The sequence below is a fragment of the Mus caroli genome, chromosome 10 (assembly GCF_900094665.2).
Source record: "Mus caroli chromosome 10, CAROLI_EIJ_v1.1, whole genome shotgun sequence".
Taxonomy (NCBI): domain Eukaryota; kingdom Metazoa; phylum Chordata; class Mammalia; order Rodentia; family Muridae; genus Mus; species Mus caroli.
Genome location: NC_034579.1, coordinates 113910224 through 113927650, shown reverse-complemented (window position 1 = coordinate 113927650; position 17427 = coordinate 113910224). Strand labels below are relative to the sequence as shown.

General features: G+C 47.6%; 1 protein-coding gene across 3 annotated transcripts in view; it reads left to right on the top strand.

Moving 5' to 3' along the window:
* Positions 1 to 17427, top strand: part of Tbc1d30 (TBC1 domain family member 30) — an 82113-nt gene that overhangs the window by 45330 nt on the left and 19356 nt on the right. For all 3 annotated transcript variants that reach the window (XM_029482889.1, XM_021174293.1, XM_029482890.1), the window contains 3 exons: positions 3844 to 4012; positions 5944 to 6112; positions 11136 to 11241. In XM_029482889.1, the coding sequence (XP_029338749.1) occupies positions 3844 to 4012; positions 5944 to 6112; positions 11136 to 11241 (444 nt within the window). The remainder of the gene's footprint in view (positions 1 to 3843; positions 4013 to 5943; positions 6113 to 11135; positions 11242 to 17427) is intronic.

Sequence of the window (17427 nt, the reverse complement as noted above, 5' to 3'; positions counted from 1 at the left end):
ACACACACACACACACACACACACACACACACACACACACACACACAGACACACACAAGACACGGGAATCCCATTAGCAGCGACCTGCCTAACTTGATTGCTTTACTTGTTTGTATTTGGGGCAGGGTGTATAGGGTGTAAGTAGATGCGTCTATGGGAGGTGGCTGCATACAGAAATAAACGTGTCTTTGAATCTTTGATGTCTACGACCTGTTTTAGTTGAAAGCAATTCTGAAAGCACTCGTGGTGTAAGGTTAGAGGTCTGAAGGTGGGCGGGTAAGTCACCACAGAGTGTCTTAGTCACTGTTCTATTGCTATGAAGAGACTTTATGACCAAGGCTTGGAAAAGAGAGCATGTAATTGGGGGCTTGCTTATAGTTTCAGAGGATGGCTCTGTGACCATCATGGCAGGGAGCATGGTGGCAGAGAGGCATTAGGCTGGAGCAGTAGCTGAGAGCTTACATCCTGATCTGCAGGCAGGAGGGAGAAAGAACCAGAGGGAAGGAGGGGAGGGAGGAGGGAGGGAGGAAGGGAGGGAGGGAGGAGAGGGAGAGGGGAAGGAGATGGAGACACTGACTGGGTCTGGCCTAAGCTTTTGAAATCTTACAGTTTACTGCTAGTGACACACCTCCTCTAGCAAGGCTACATTTCCTAATTCTTCCTAAACAGCCCACCAACTAGGAATGAAACCCTCAAATATATGGGCTTACGGGGCCATTTGCGTTGATATATGCAAACGTTGGGGGAGGGGTACCATTGCCTCATATACTCAGGGCAGTGTGAGTCTCCGTCTCATGGCTGAACCTCCACACTGATGTTGACTGCAGGATTTGTGCCGTTTGAGATCTAATCTTTGTACCCAAGCCTCCACCTGCTTGACTGTGGGGAATATCTCAGTGATATGGAAAAATAAACAAATGTTCCTCCTGGTTGTAGACGTATCACGGTAGACTTAATTATAAACCCAGCCCGAACGCACTCACCGTCTCTCTCTGTTTATGTATAGAAGGCAATGGCGTTGAAGCTCCTGGCTCATCTAAAAGGCAGCAGGGATGAGAGAGAGGCAGGAAGAGAGAGAGCCAGTGCATGGCTTTGGGATGCTTTAGATTAAGGAGCAATTTTAGCTGGGCATGGGGGGGGGGTAGAGGCAGGAGGATGCCTGTGAGTTTGAAGCAAGCCCCGTCAAAGTAAAAAAATAAAAGAGAATTATTTTATGTATTCCGTCCACTGCCTTTAGTGTTTTTCCTCAGATGTAATTTGCATGTCTAAAATAGGGAGTGTTCTGTGGCAAAGCTGGTGTACGTGGTTCTGTTTGGAGGTGGGATGGAGAGGCTTAGGGGGAGGTGTGTGTACATGCCGATCAGGTCTCAAATGGGCTCAGTGATGCCTGAGAAATTAACTCGTAAAAAGGATGAACTGGACTTTAGCGGTGGTGGTACCTAACCTAAGTACTTGGGTCATGGATGCAGGAAGATCAGGAGTTTTTGGTTTTTTGTTTAATGATTTTTTTTTTTTTGTTTGTTTTTTGAGATGAGACAGGGTTTCTCTGTATAGCCCTGGCTGTCCTGGAACTCACTTTGTAGACCAGGCTGGCCTCGAACTCAGAAATCCGCCTGCCTCTGCCTCCCAAGTGCTGGGATTAAAGACGTGGGCCACCACGCCCGGCGTTTAATGATTTTTTAAAAAAATCTTTATTTTATGTGCATTGGTGCTTTGCCTGCAGGTGTGTCTCTGTGAGTGTGTCAGATCCCTGGAACTGGAGTTGTGGACTGCCATGTGGGTGCTGGGAATTGAACCCAGGTCCTCTGGAAGAGCAGCCAATATTCTCAATCACTGAGCCATCTCTCCAGCCAGATGATCTGGAGTTTAAGGACGGCCTTGGCTGCATAACAAGTTCAAGGTCTGATCCTGCTTTAAAAGAAAACCAAAACCAATACTAAACAAAAGGAAGGAAGGAAGGAAGGAAGGAAGGAAGGAAGGAAGGAAGGAAGGAAGGGAGAAAGGGAGGGAGAAAGGGAGAAAGGGAGAGAAAGGGAGAAAGGGAGAAAGGAAGAAAAGAAAGAAAGAAAGAAAGAAAGAAAGAAAGAAAGAAAGAAAGAAAGAAAGAAAAGTTAAAAGAGTCCAGAGCGTGCCGTGAGATGCCATGGTAGTCTGTGGTTGGGGCATGAGGACGGGTAGACCTTGGCGGACGTCTCACATGCAGAGGGAGGCGAGGTTCACGAGGGGACCTGCCTGATACCCAGGAGACTATTGCAGGTCTGTTTTTCCAGTTGCCATTTTAGCCACTGGGAGCTAAAACGACGGATCCACAGATACGAGCAAGCTGCTTTCCCTCTTCCTCAGCCCTTGCCACGAGTTTCCTTTGTAGCTGTTTTGTTTAGAAATATTGGTTAAAAATCAGACACACTCCCATTTCTTCTTCCTCTTCCTAATTTGCAACGTAAGACATGACGCTTGGAATTATGGATTGAGTGAGGGCGGGCTACCTGACGCTTGGAATTATGGGTAGAGTGAGGGAAGGCTACCTGACACTTGGAATTATGGGTAGAGTGAGGGAAGGCTACCTGACGCTTGGAATTATGGATTAAGTGAGGGCGGGCTACCTGATGCTTGGAATTATGGGTAGAGTGAGGGAAGGCTGACCTGACGCTTGGAATTATGGGTAGAGTGAGGGAAGGCTGACCTGATGTTAGAATTTGAGATGACTTTGGACCGACAGTTTTACTGTGTTATTGAATTACAAGCATAACTGGGGGCACAGGGACACTCAGCAGGTAAAAATGGTTCAGATCTCCAGAAATCACATAAAAGACAGGTGACTGAGGGGGCCTGCATGTCATCCTGCCTGATGGAGGCGCGGCATCCCTGTCATCCTGCCTGTTAGAGGCAGCATCAGGCAATCCCTGAGCCAACAAGCTAGCTAGCCAGACTAGCTCTGGGCTCAGCAAGAGATCCTGCCTCGGTACGTGACAGACATCCGGTGTCAGCCTTGGTCCTTTCTATATACACGCCGCTTCCATAGGACCCCAGCCCGCCTGCACACTCGCAGAAAAGAATTACAGCATGATTGAGAAACATTTCTTTAGCAGTTTTAAAGAGGACATAATTTAATAGAACTGTGTTCGCCTGGGCTGCAGCTCAATGGCAAGGGTGATTGCCTAGAGTATGGGGTAGCCTAGGTGGTTATGGGTGCTCTGTTGGGTCATTTGAGTGGCTTTTGACACATTAGAAAGGCAACGCGAGCACGGCAGTCAGGAGAAAGTGGTAATTTGAGGAAGCCATGTGTCAGAAGCGCCAATTTAAAAAGGCACCAAGTGTGCAAACAAAGCCTAGTTTATGTTCTCCAAAGCCGGCGTGGGCCACGCTGATAGCCCAAGTGGCCATAAGTACCAGGACCTGCCTCAGCGTGGGCGTTTTATGACGGGCCAGCTCTCAGGATTTTCATATCCAGGTTGTAAAACCGCTGACATCAGGAGCGAGGATGGAGGGTCCTGCTGAATGCGGGGGAACCTGTGCCTTCTCATCTCTCTGAGAAGCTGAGGGTTGCATAATTGCAATTACATACGGGGTGAACTCAGGTCTGGCAGTCCTTCTAGAAACCTCGCAGCACAGCTGACGTTGGGTTACTTAGATAATTATGCCGCCTTCTCATTGCAGGAGGGTGGGGTGGTGGTGGTGGTGTAGGTGAGTCCTGAATTGGTTTCTGACGCATCAGGAGGAACTTTGGTCAGCTGCTTCTGTGTCTTTTTGCTGTGCTTTTTTATTTTTGGCATATTAAAATCCTGGTGGGTATGAAGCAGGCTTGCGATTTCTTTTTTTAATTTTTATTTTTTTAATTTTTAGATTATGATTTATCTGATTGATAAGGTACTCCCCGAAAGCTACTTTGTCAATAATCTCCGGGCACTGTCTGTGGATATGGCTGTCTTCAGAGATCTCTTGAGACTGAAGCTCCCTGAGCTGTCTCAGCACCTCGACACACTTCAGAGAACGGCGAACAAAGAGAGTGGAGGTAAGAAAGACGCGTGGCTATTGCGTTCCCGGGAAGTGTTTGGCTGGTCTGGTTCTGCTCTGCATATGAGTTTACTTTCTGGATGGAAACAGGTTGCCAGGTATTTCTGTTTAAAGGGTGTGGTGTCATCACACTTCCCTTTCCAGAGAACAAACACAATATTGAGAATATATAGGGTCATGCGCTGAAGCTATTGGTAGACAAGGGTGGGTAGCTGGTTAAGTGTCTAACTCTACGTTAGCTCCAGATCCGCAACCATCAGGATAAATTCAGCTCCTCACAGAGAGTGGTAAACATGGTCTAATCGGTTAAACTAAACTGGCACCGGACCAGAAGGACTTTCTAAAAACTGAGGTAGGGGCGCTTTGGCACAGACTGTGACCTTGGTAGAAGCAATAGGTTATTGAAAAGAGACTCTGGGGCATGGGTCACTGGTAGGTAGTGGACATCCTGAGTCTACTGTGGCTGCATGGTGCATTTCTGCCAACTGTGTTTTCTCTGAGCACCAGAGACCCGTCAGACATTTGCTGAGCTTCTGTATGTGATGGCCGGTTGCTGTGGTACACCACATGCTCAGTCGAGCTGGGAACGCAGGGCTGAGTTGCAGTCAGTGATGGTGCTTATCCAGCATGTGCCAGGGCCCTAGGTTCGAGCCCTTGGTCTAGCAAAAGGAAAAAGCGAGGTGAAATGAAGTAAAACAATGGGGTGCACATTAAAGGATGCTGTTTCTGCGATGAGGTCCTGCTATGTATCCCATGCTGGCCTCAGACTTAGTGGTAACCCCCCGGCCTCAGCCTCTTGATGCCGAAACTACAAGTTTGTACTAACATTCGGGGCTATGTTAAAGGGTGCTGAAGATCTAGTTGTTATTAAAAAACACTGGAGGTTTTAGAGACAGCTGAGTAGCTCTAACGATCTTGTGTGATCCGGCTGCAGTAGAACTCTGTCTTTAAGGTAGTGACAGACATGGGTTATTGACAGGTAGGTTTCCGTCAAGTCCCTTTGCTCCCGACCATGAGGATAACCGTGGGCTCAAGTCTCTGAGCAAATATTTGTTCACAGGAGAGAAGAAAACAAGTTTGGGGAACTTTTTTTTTTTTTTCTTACCCTGAGATAGTTGTACTACTGACAGTCACTGGGGAGAGGAGGGTAAAATCTAAGACATTTATAGTCACGTGGGGTGGAAAGGAGGGTTGAGCTCTTAGTCCAGAAATTCCAAAATGGGGCGGATCGCCCTTTAAAATTGTGTATCACTTTGTTCAAAACATTTTCCAGCTTAAAGTGGTTTAACATGTAGGTATTTTGGAATATTTCCCTGCTAATTTTGTTTCATTCCATTGTGATCTTGGAATTATACAACTTAAGAGATAAATAATATAGGATAAGCAATTTTAGCTCTAATAACGCATTTGAATTGAAGTGGGAACTGCAAGATTTTTGAAAGTCTGCTGGCATTTTTTTGTTTTATTTGTTTTGGTTTTTTTTTTTTTTGTTTGCTTGTTTGTTTTTGTTTTCTTCTGGGCCTTGAACCCAAGGTCTCGTAGGTACCAGTTGAGCCCCAGCCCCAGAGTTTGTATTTGAGCAGATACAATGGCTTCTTCTCACACTTTTTTTTTTTTTTTTGTTTTTCTTTTTGGTGAGGAAAACTTTCCCCTTCATTGAAAGCAGACTACAATAAGTGCAGCCAGATCTAGGTCAGGTTAAAGACTTGTGAAGTGTGGCAAAGAATTTATGATTCTCGTGTCCTGGAGCCTTCTATTAAAAATGTTTCCTCTAGAAAGATGGGAGGGGGAAAGGAAGAAAAAGCGCTAGGGAATACGAAGTAGGTAGCCAGGAAGCAGCACCTGGTGAGGCCGTGGGAGAAAGAAAGGGCGCTGCGCACCTTACACATCCCCACTCTCAGGGGCTTCTGCGCCCTCTCTGTGTTTCAGGCGGATACGAGCCCCCGCTCACCAACGTCTTCACAATGCAGTGGTTCCTCACACTCTTCGCCACGTGCCTCCCGAACCACACGGTTCTGAAGATCTGGGACTCCGTGTTCTTCGAAGGTTCAGAGATCATCCTGAGGGTGTCGCTGGCCATCTGGGCAAAGCTGGGAGAGTGAGTGATCGTCTTTTCTGCCCTCTGCTGTTAGCTGCCTTTGGGCTCCTCAGAGCAAAGTGTGGGAGAGCAAGCTGTGGCCCCCACAAACCTCAGCAGGCTCCTTGCCGGCTCGGCACCCGTGGTCTCTGTCTGTTCCCAGCCCAGTACATAGCCGGAGACTGAGGGTCTCTCCTAGCCATCGCCTTTCCCACAAAAGCTCTGCCTCTCCGGGGCTCCAAGATGGCTCTCTTGGTCCCCGTGGCCAGCTGCTGCACTCCCAAGTTTCTGCGGCTAGCTGCGGGTGTGCTCTGGCCAGCATACTCTCCGCTGTGGTTACCTCTCTCCTGGAGCTCGGTCCTTGTCCAATCTTCAGTTCCAAAGCCTGGCAGAATTCTGCCCCAGCTAAATTCTTTCCCTCCACCTCACCTGAGTCATTGCGAATGTAAAACACCGGAGAATCTTAGGTTAGAATCAACAGATGACTCACCAACTATTCAGGTCTAACAGTTCTGGGTCTACATCTTGCTTGCTCTCAGCTGCTGTCTCACAGCACAAAGAAATGTCCTTCCTCCCTCCTGCATCCCCTCTTCCTCTCTCTGACCCGGAAGGCCGGCCTCCTTTTCGCCCAGTGATTGGCTTCTTTACTATCCAATCAGTTAATTAGGGGAAACTTCTGCTACACCAACCTGTAAACTTCTTCTAGGTTCCTCTCCTCTGTATCCGGCCCCCTTCTCAGCAGCCTTTCTGTACACTCCTGTGGAAGAGGAGAGGGGACTTAGCTAGAGAAGAATCCGCTGCATCTGGAAAGAAATAGGCAGATTTCCTGGTGCCTGTCACAAATGGATTATTTCCTCTTCTTTCTTTGAGGTTGAGTTTTGTCTAATGTAGGCTGGCTTCTACTCACTATGAAGTGGAGAATCATCTTAACCTCCTAATCCCCCAGCCTCTGCCTCCCCAAAACTGGGACTAGAGGTGTGGCTCACCACACCTGGCTCTTATTAGTTATGGATCTTTATTATTTACTTTGTTCTGACGTTAGAGCCGTGATAAAATTAAATGAGATTTCCCTGCACAAAGTGTATATCTATGCCTGTACAGCCAGAGAAGGTGTACCTGTGCCTGTACAGTCGGTAGGAGAAGGTGTACTTGCGCCTGTATAGTTGGTAGGAGAAGGTGTACCTGCACCTGTACAGTTGGTAGGAAAAGGTGTACCTGCGCCTGTACAGCTGGTAGTACAATATAAGATGCTTTCTTCCATCATGAGTAATTACCAAGATGCTAAAATCTGCTTCTTCCAGAACATAAAACCAACCCAAATGTCACTTCCTGTCCCTGGTAGTAGCGGGTGAGAAAAATGGCATGTCTCTGCTCATTTATGGTGAACGTGAGAAGCAGGGAAATTTCCAGTGAATGACTGGAGTAGGTAGCCATGACAACAGGTCAGAAAACTAACAAGCCACTGGCAGTGTTTTAAATGTTTCTAAAATTATACTCATTTATCTATGTGTCTGCACAGGCATGGGTGCCATGGCTTGTGTCTGTCGTGGCTTGTGTCTGCCATGCCTGTGTCTGAGTGTGCATGGGCACTGTGCCTTGTGTCTGTGTGTGCATGGGTGCCGTGGCTTGTGTCTGTCGTGGCTTGTGTCTGTGTGTGTATGGGCACCATGCTTGTGTCTGTGTGTGCATGGGTACTGTGTGCCTTGTGTCTGTGTGTGCATGGGCACCATGCCTTGTGTCTGCACAGGCTTGGGTGCTGTGGCTTGTGTCTGCACAGGCTTGGGTGCTGTGGCTTGTGTCTGTACAGGCATGGGTGCCGTGGTTTGTGTCTGTACAGGCATGGGCACCATGGTTTGTGTATGCTGGGTAGAAGACAACATACAGGAACTGGTTCTCTTGTACCATCCGGCTTCTGAGGATGGAGTTCAAGTTGTCAGGCTTGGCTGCAAGCTCCTTTTCCCACTGAGCCATCTTGCCTGCTCCGTTTTCAAAGTTTTTAGCTAGCCTTTCTATTTATAACTTGTTTATGGGATGTAGTTTTTAAACAGGGAAGATCTGGCAGCTATCAGTTCGTAGGTTTAAAAACTCATTAATGTATGTATTTGTAAACATCACACAGCTGTCGTCTTTTACTGTATGATGGTTTCCAGACAGACGAACCAGTAAGTCCTCATCTGCGAGGCTTTGAGTGCGGTTTCCTTGCCTTTCCACCTTCTCCCAGGATGCCCTGCTCTCTGCACTCTCCACAGTGCAGGCTCTCTGAGCGTCCTCGCCCATGACTGTGTAATTTGTATAGCATTCGAGAAGGTGCTGTACGGGGTCAGTGCTGGTCACTTCCTGTTAGTCCTCAGTGATGAGGCAGGGACAGAAGGGGGTCCTATTGCTCCCCTCTGCTCACTTCCTGTCACACCAGAAGTTGTTCCTACAGGGGGCGGGGGGGATGGGGTGGCACTGGTGAGGTCATTGCTTTGGTGAGAGCTGGCGCTCATGGAGTGCTCAAAGTGGGCAGCATGTGTGCTCCGAGTGCTCTGTGTGTGTGCTCTGTGTGTGCACTGTTCATGTGTGCTCTGCATGTGTACTGTATGCGTGTGCTGTGCATGTGTATGCTCATTAATGCTTTCTATCATCCTACATGGGTAGTTCTTTACCATCTTCATCTTAAGAGTTATTATGTTTGCACATGTGTGTGTCTGTACATGAGTGTGTGTATGTGCATGTGTACACGTGTGTGTATGAGGGTACGTGTATATCTGAGTGTGTGTATGTGTATGAGTGTGTGCATGCAAGTGTATGAGTGTGCATGTATGTGTATGAGTGTGTGCATATGTGTGTGAGTATGTGTGTCTTGTATGGGTGCAGATGCTCAGGGATGTTAGAGAAGGTGCTAGGACCTCTTGGATCTGGAATTATGGCAGTGGTGAGCCACTTGAGATGGGTCCCGGGGATGGAACCCAGAAAGTGCTTTGAACTGCTGAGCCGCCAGCTTCCTCTTACAGCTATGAGAACTGAAGCACAGAGTTCAACGAGCCGCCTGAAATCACCCGTTTCGTAAGTGAGAAACGCTGTGCTGAACCAGGGCATCTTGGCTCTATAATTTGTGCTTTTCATTATGCAAATCCCCTGCTTAGCAGTGGCTCCCGTTTATGAATTGTAAGTGTTTCAGGGGCTTTGCTCATGATAATTATACAGCTATTCAGCTCGCGGCTTGTGAGGAGCAAGGAGAGGCCAACAGCATCCATCTAGCGCCGACAGCGCCTGTCATTACGTTAGGCAGTCTGAGTATATTATCTCATTCGGTTCTCTCAATAACCCCACAGAGCGGAGGAGATTGCTCCTCCCTGTCTTTTCAAGTGAGAAAATTATCCGAGCAGGTTAATTAACTCGTTCACAGTCACACGGCTAATGTGAAGCAGAGCCGGGACTTGCGCCTGGAGTCTTGGACTCTGGCGCCCATAAAGCTTCCCCACAGATGTACCGCTGGGAAGACATCCATCGCGTAGGTAGCCTCGGGTCTGTGAATAACTGAACAGCGCTTGTGCCTTGTATTATCTGTGGGGCCCCTCTAGTTTGTTTGTTTCCTTCCTCCCTCCCTTCCTTCCTCCCTCCCTTCCTTCCTCCCTCCCTCACTCCCTCCCTCCCTCCCTCTCAGCAGAACCACTGTGGATTCTCCACCGGCTCACTGTAGCAGCATCCTTCTGTCTGTCTCTTATGACTTCCATATTGGCACACTCCCTCACCACCTCACACTCAGTCTTCCTAACTGTGCCCCAACATGCCAAGCCACCTCTAAAACCTGCTAAAAACCTCTGGGTCACTGGTGCCCTGAAGAGGCTCAGAAAGTCAATAGGGCCTTTGCAATCTGCAGTCCTCAGCTCTTGTCCTTGGCTCTCAATGGCTCCCTCTGGCTGTGCAGTGACTTCCCTTCCATAAACATCAGTTGGTCTTGGGCAATAGCAAGAGGCTCCCCAGACAGGCCTGCTGCTGTCTTCTACATTAGGTCTTTGCAATGCTTCTTCCAGCGCATTAAAAAAAAAAAAAAAAGTACTCCCTGCATATATGCCTATGTGCCAGAAGAGGGCGCCAGATCCCATTACTCTTGGTGTCCACCTGCCCTGCTGTGTTTTATAATGTGACTTTCTCATATTTCACTTTCTTGCTTACACAGTGGTGGTGGGAGACTTGGATCTTCCCATTACTTTTGTGTTTTGAATATTTGTGTGGAAATTGCTCAACATTAGTGCCGATCAAAACAAGTCTGATGGTAGGTAGGCAAAGAGGATTGTCTAACCGTGCAAAAACCTTTGTAACAGATCAGCCGGAAACACCCAGAGCCCACCATTTTATGTCCTCCCTCTTCCTCCTCTTTACAAGGCAGATTCAAGTCTCAGCGGTGTCATAGGTTCCCAGGTGACAGCTACCTTCTTGAGGAATCGGCAAAGCCTGTGGAAACAGTCTGGAGACAGGATGTAAAGTTCCCATAGTCTGCTTAACTTGACTGGGGTTTGAATCCAGTCCGTTCACGTATCCCAGCAGATTCAATCCGATTAATTATTTCTACAGGGCGTAATTGCCTTCAGTTCCCAATTTTGTGGTTCTGATTTCTGCTCACTGGTGTGTGTTCTGATGCACAGAGTGTACCTCACGGGAAGAATAAACAAACCCTTTGAGGCTGTGAGGCTCTGTGAGCCATGCAGAGGAGATGGGAACTCATTCTATAATGACTACCTCAAAATCATGTCTGCTGTTGGTTTTGTTTTGTCTTTGTGTTTTTAAAAATTATTTCTTCCTGTGTTTCCCTGGTTGGTTTCAAAACTCTTACTCTCTAATGACCCCCTGAGTCAGTCTTCCTAGTCGTTGGTATGACAGGGATGCATGGCCAAGGTCACCTTGCCCTTGGTTATTTTGTTCTTTGCTCCACAGCAGACTGCACTGTGAGAGTGACCCAGGACTTTACTGATGATGAGAGGCGGTCCTTGGAGCCATTATGCAGTATGAACGCCCCCACTGAGGCCCTTTTCTGCTCTTTTTTTTTTTTCTCATCTAGGCAGATAGAATGTTGCGAAACAGCAGACGAATTCTACGGCACCATGGGGCGCCTCACCCAGGAGATGCTGGAGCAGGATCTGCTACAGAGCCATGAACTCATGCAGGTGAGTGGCAGCCTGGGCAGTCTGGGGTGGGAAGCCCAGGACCGAGGAATGACAGTTGGTGGTGTTCTGAGACCTGACCTTGGGGAACCGTATCAGCCAGTCCTCCAGACTTAGCTTTTCCACTGGCCAAGAGTCTATTTGTAATTTTGTAGCCGTCCAGTGACCAGACAGACTGGGTTTACCTGAAAGGGAGGCTGGAAATGAAAAAGGGTGGTGGTGGTGGTGGCAGCAAGAGAAGAATGAAGCCAAGACAAGGTTCTGATCAAGGCTCCAAGTTTAATTTTCAGCACCGCGTTTATATAGGGAAAGCCCACAGAACCTATCCTTTGTTTTGCAAAGCAAGGTCAGTGCGGGAGTCTAATCTTCTAAGTTCCTGTAGGAACTTCCACCTGCAACCCAGGCAAATGACCCCACCAAGGCATGTGCATAATGAATAAGAACCTTTGTCACAAAAGAATGGAAGAAATGAATGGGATTTACTGCCTAAAATATGCTTAGGTATAAGGTGAAAAAAAAAAAAACCCTGGAAAAAAAAAGTCATCACTGCTTATTGTGAATCCAATTCTGAGATTTAAAGATGTCTTTATTTGTTGTTTGGTGTGTGTGTGTGGAGGGCGGACACGTGCATACCATGCCATCGTCGTGGAGGTTAGAGCACAACCCCCAGGAGTTGCTTCTCTCCTTCTACAGAGAGTAGCAAGCTTGTCGGGCTCTCGCGGCAAGCCCCTTACCTCCTGAGCTGACTTGTGAAAGGTGACTTATGGGTGAAGTGTTTATGAGGGGGAAAGAAGTTACTAGGTTTGGACTGGAGACTGACCTGTGTCTTGGTTTATGTCCAACTGACAGTATCCCGTATGAATTACAAGTGTCACAACTGACAGTATCGCGTATGAATTACAAGTGTCCCAACTGACAGTATCCCGTATGAATTACAAGTGTCCCAACTGACAGTATCCCGTATGAATTACAAGTGTCACAAGTGTCAATGTGAGAGGCAGGAGGAGTTGGGTTATCTTTCTGGAAGATTTTGTCATTGGGTTCTGGGGCACCCTTTTATCCTCTTCATTCCCCTCCAGTCCTTTGGGTCTCTTCTAATCCTTCCATCTCCCCCTTTTGCCTTTGATCAACTGTGGATTGTATCTAAAGCTGTCCCTGAGACTTGCTTGCTTTTTTTCTCTGCTATTTCTCTCTTCTTTCTCTTGGTTTCACCTTTATGTTGGGTGCCTTGCCTGTGGCCATTTTGGGGACTGGGACTCAGTCAACGGACTATAAGACTCAGGCACCAATGGAGAAATGAGCATCGCCCCTCTACTCATGCCTGATACCCCAGATTCTTTTCAGGAAAGCCTGCTTAGGGCTGAACCTGTCAGGTTTACTGGGAGCACGGGTAGTCTGATATAACTTCCAGGGCATTTGTATTTGAATGTCAGTGCTCTGTCAAATCTCAGCCCTCCTTCCTTCCTGTCTCAGAAGAGGAAATGTTTGGTCTGGTAGCTGGCTTCTGATTCTAGCCTTCCTCATGCAACCTGGTCATTGCTCTTCCCTCTTAGGTGTCTTTTATTGTGACTATTCTGTAGCCCCATTCCATGCCTGAAATTTCCCATGCACGAAATCCCTTAAATCCTACAGAACTGCCAGAATCACGTGCTCAAAGCAGGGTTTAGAGAGACAAGCCCTTCTTTCTCACCTATGAAACTCCAAGGCTCTTCACAGCCTACATATCTCATCACCAGACCCTCATCCCACGCTCTTGACTCCCCTCATTTTAGGAAGAGTGCCTGTCCATTCCTTTTGTACCCAGTCTTCGTCACGTTGGGTCAAATTGTTTTCCCCTGCTTGAACCATATCAGAAAACAAACCATAGACTCTCAATAAATGTTTGCTTCATGAATTAGTAAACTGCCCTGTCGCAGGAATGGTGGAGCAACCTCTGTGTAACTTCCAGGGGCTGCACAGGTGCAAAAGCATCTGCAGCCAGACCCCAGAGGACGGTGGTAATTTAGGTAGGAGGGTAGTGAAGCACCACGGTGTCTGCTACTTTTGTTGTTGTTGTTGTTGTTGAGCCAGGCCTGTAGCTCAGGCTGGCCATGAAATCCTTCTATAGCCTTGAGCAGTGGAATGGCAGGCATGGGAAACTATACTGGGCTGTCACTAACCGATGTCAACAAAATGCCCTGCTCTCAGGTTCTAGCCTCTGTATAGACGTCTCAATATTTACTGAGTATCCCTAACAGTTAGGTCCTGTGCTTAGATCTTGGGGACAATGTGGGATGAGGAAGTGGGGCTCTGTGTGTATAGGGCTGAGGAGAAGAGAATTCATCCCCAGGGGAAAAGGAAGCAGGGAGAGGGCAGATGAAGTTAGAAGATGTTTTCCTATTAATGTCCGGTACCTTTAAAGATGTCTAGCTCTGTGTCTGTGTGTGTGTGTGTGGGCTGCACATGCATGTTACAGTACATCTATGTGTGTGCTTTTCTTTTCTTTTCTTTTCTTTTTTTTTTTTTTCCAACAAGCTAGGGTCATCTGGGAAAAGGGATTGCAACTGAGAAAATGCCTCCATCAGATTGCCCTGTAAGCAAGTCTGTGGGGCATTTCCTTGCTTAAGGATCAATGTGGCTCACTGTGGGTGGTGCCATCCCTGAGTGTCTAAGTGTCAGCAAATCAGTGAACAGAGCTCCCCCGTGCTCTCTCCTTGGTTCTTGCCTCTAGGTTTCTTTTTGAGTAGCTGTCCTGATTTTCCTCAACCAAGGACTGTGAGTGACCTCCAAGGGGAAACCATCCCCCCCCCCCCAGATTGGGTTTGCCTATGATGCTTGTCACAGCAACAGAGAAGCAAACAAAGGGAAGTGCGGGTTGAAGGCAGCAATGCAGAGATGATGGGCAGGTAGCTGGTCTCTGTTACAGCTGCTTTTCCCATTGCTGTGACAGATATGGCAAAAAGCAACGTCAGATGGGCAGCAGAGTCTAGGGTGGTTCCAAGAGCACAGCTGAAGTTCCCCACATCTGGAAAGACCACCGAACAGAGACGAGGGTGTCTGGCCTCAGTGTTTTTGTTCAGCTTAGGATTCCAGCCCTGTGGTGATGTTTATATTCAGGATGGACTATTCAGATAAACACTCTCTGGAAACCTCCTCAAGGACATGTCCAGAGATGTGTCTCCTAAGTGATTCTTTTTTTTTTTTTTTTTTTTTTTTTTTTTTTTTTTTAGTTTTTTGAGACAGTGTTTCTCTGTGTAGCCTTGGCTGTCCTGGAACTCACTCTGTAGATCAGGCTGACCTCGAACTCAGAAATCCCCCTGCCTCCCTCTGCCTCCCAAGTGCTGGAATTAAAGGCATGTGCCACCACTGCCAGGCTCTGGGCTCTCCTATGTGATTCTAAATCCAGCCAAATTGACTTAGAAAATGAACAAGTCTACCCCCTTGCTAGGTTGAAAACCAAATACTTTGTATCTTAGCAGTAGCTGAGGGAGCTGCAGGAGCAGAGGGTAGAGCTGATGCACGGCAGGTGAGGGGTGGGATCTTCAGGGACTGGGATGTGGAAGACTCCAGCCAGTGCACGGAGCCCGGACTTGGTCTTTCGGTCAGGGGTTATGCTTCCTGCAGGTGTAGCATCTCTTTGACTCTCTGCTAAGGGAGAAACAGGAGCTGTTGATCTGAAAGGCTTTCAAGGGCAGGGGGAAATGGCCTGAGTTGTGTTTTCCATTTGGAAAGCTGTGAAGCATAGATTTGGAAAGTTGGACCGGACACCAGGACAACCTGTGGGAAAGCCTAGAGGCAAGAGCGACCCTGGGTTTCTGGCTTACAAGAAAGCAGTGTTTATGGGGAGGAAGGTAGGCTTGTTTCCACACAGCATCCTTGGAGGTATGCTGAGGGCTTCCCCGTACAGAGGATCTGTGGTCCTCTGTACTGCTTTCCAGCTGGATCTTTCTCTCACGCCACAGCTCTGTGCTTGCCCAAGCCTCTGTAGGCTGTGTTCCTGCTGATGATGCTCCATCAGGATAATTCTACTCATTCACCTGTGTCCTCTGCCTCTTCTCTTTACCTCAGCCCTCAGTGATGGAGCCTCTTCTGGAGTTGCATCTCTGGTACTAAAGATGTTCAGCAATTGACTTCCTATTAATTCCAGATTATCCGGCATTGTTTGCAATTTTTGTGAAGTAGTTGAACCTTCTAAGGAAGACATAGGTCCTTTAATGAAAGGGGTCTTGTGTGGTGTTCTCTATGGTAAGCAGTGGTGTGCTAAGCACGGTGCTGGTTGCTTAGGGAGACAGAGTCCTAGAACGTTGGGTCAGAAGACGATTGCTGTCAAAGCAGACTGTGTGTAAGAAACATCTCAGGAATGTATTCAGGGCGGATGTTGGTCCGTGGGGACTTCTGGTGTAGGTGGGTCTCAGACCACTTAGAAAAACACTGGCTTGAAAGAAGTGTGAGATCACAACTAACGTAATTCTCTTACCTCCTAGAGAGGAGACGAGGGGTTGGAATGTGAGCAGTTTGCCAGCTGCTTGCTTGTTTGGTAGCTGACCCAGGACTGAGACCCGTGTCCCTGACGTCTGGCTTAATTATGCTTTTCCTGACAACCCTGCAGCTTATTGTAAAGATGTCTCTCTAACAGTGAAATTCTTAGAAGGATAAGCCACGTATCAGTTCACGGAGAGTTTAAATGTGGCCAGAAGGAAGGAAAGCTGCTCTGGAGTGTGAGTTTCTAATTAGCCATCGGGAGAGAGGTGGCTTTTTAATCCTGCCTTCTGAGAACTTACAGGGAGACCTGTAGGCTCTGGATGGTCTGCAGGGCCCACGAGCAGCACTCCTCCTGTTGTGTGAGGGAAGACGAGCTAGGCCTAATTTTATGTGTTATGTCCGTGTTTCTCATAAAACACGTCAGTAATAGAAAAGAAAACATAATTCCTTTTCAGCAGGGCCTAAATATAAATGTCTATTTCAATGCACACTAGTACCTCAGAGAGGAGAGAGACTTGTCCATTTTCCTTGTCATGAAGGACTGTTAGTGAGAGAAATGGCAAATGTCATTCCAAGCCACTTTCTGTTTTTTATTCGCTCTCAAAGCACTTAGTGGCTGGGATCTGGCTTCAGTGGACCACGAACTTGTCAGCAAACGGAAAATGGCTCCGCATGAATACATGAGCTGGCTGAATACAGGGGTTCTTATTTCTGAGCTGAAGAGGATGCAAGGATTCTCCCATTTGGAATTTCCCCAGGCCTTTCTAAACGCTACACAAACAAAGAGACTGGGCTGCACCTCTCCTCCCTGCAGAGACCACATTACTCCCCACTAATTCTGCAATGGCCATTTGTATACATTTAAAATTTTTATTATGTGTGTATTTATTTGTGTGCCTCTCTCTGTCTTTCTGTTTGTCTGTCTGTCTCTGTATGTGTGTGCGCACGTGTGCATGTGGGTGGGTATGTGGGGTGTGCATGTCTGTGTATTTGCTGATATACACGTTGCACAGTGTACTGTGGAGGTCAGAGGAAACTTGCTAGAGTCGGTTCTCTCCTTCTGCCATGTGGGTCCTGGGGATTGAACTCTGGGGATTGAACTCAGGTCCTCAAGCTTAGTGGTGAGCACTTTTTACTGGTGGAGCCATCTTTCCAGCCCTTCTGATTTTCCGTAATTGATGGTATTAGATGGGCAACTGAAGTGTGCCAGCAAGGTAAGGTATCTGGATCAGATTGCAGTAGATTCTGGACAGTATCTGTGGTAAGTTCCTTAAGGACCACGGAAGGGGAATTATTACAGGGGTTATAGGTGTTTTGAACACGGGAGAATTGTTACAAGAATCATAGGTGTTTTGAACACCTCACCTTGTTTGGGAATGTTGAATTAATCTGGAGGCAGCTGTTGCATGCCATGGAATGGGCTCTGCCCAGTAACCACACTGCTCACCCCCCCTCCCCCAGTGGCGGGTTGGAAATGTCAAGGATGTCGATGCTTGTTCAATAGAAGGACAATGTTTGATCAATTAGTTCTGTCACAAACCGAAGCCATCTGCCCTGCGTGGCACTGTATGCCCATAACTGGAAGTGTTTAGGCAGCGCCTTTGAGGCCATCTGTCGGTGACGCCCCAGAGGGCTGCCTGTGGAATGAGGAGGGGCATGCAACTAAATTATGTTTCAATTCTGTTCTAAGATTCGATTACTGTACAGCATGGGAACTCAAAAGAGGTT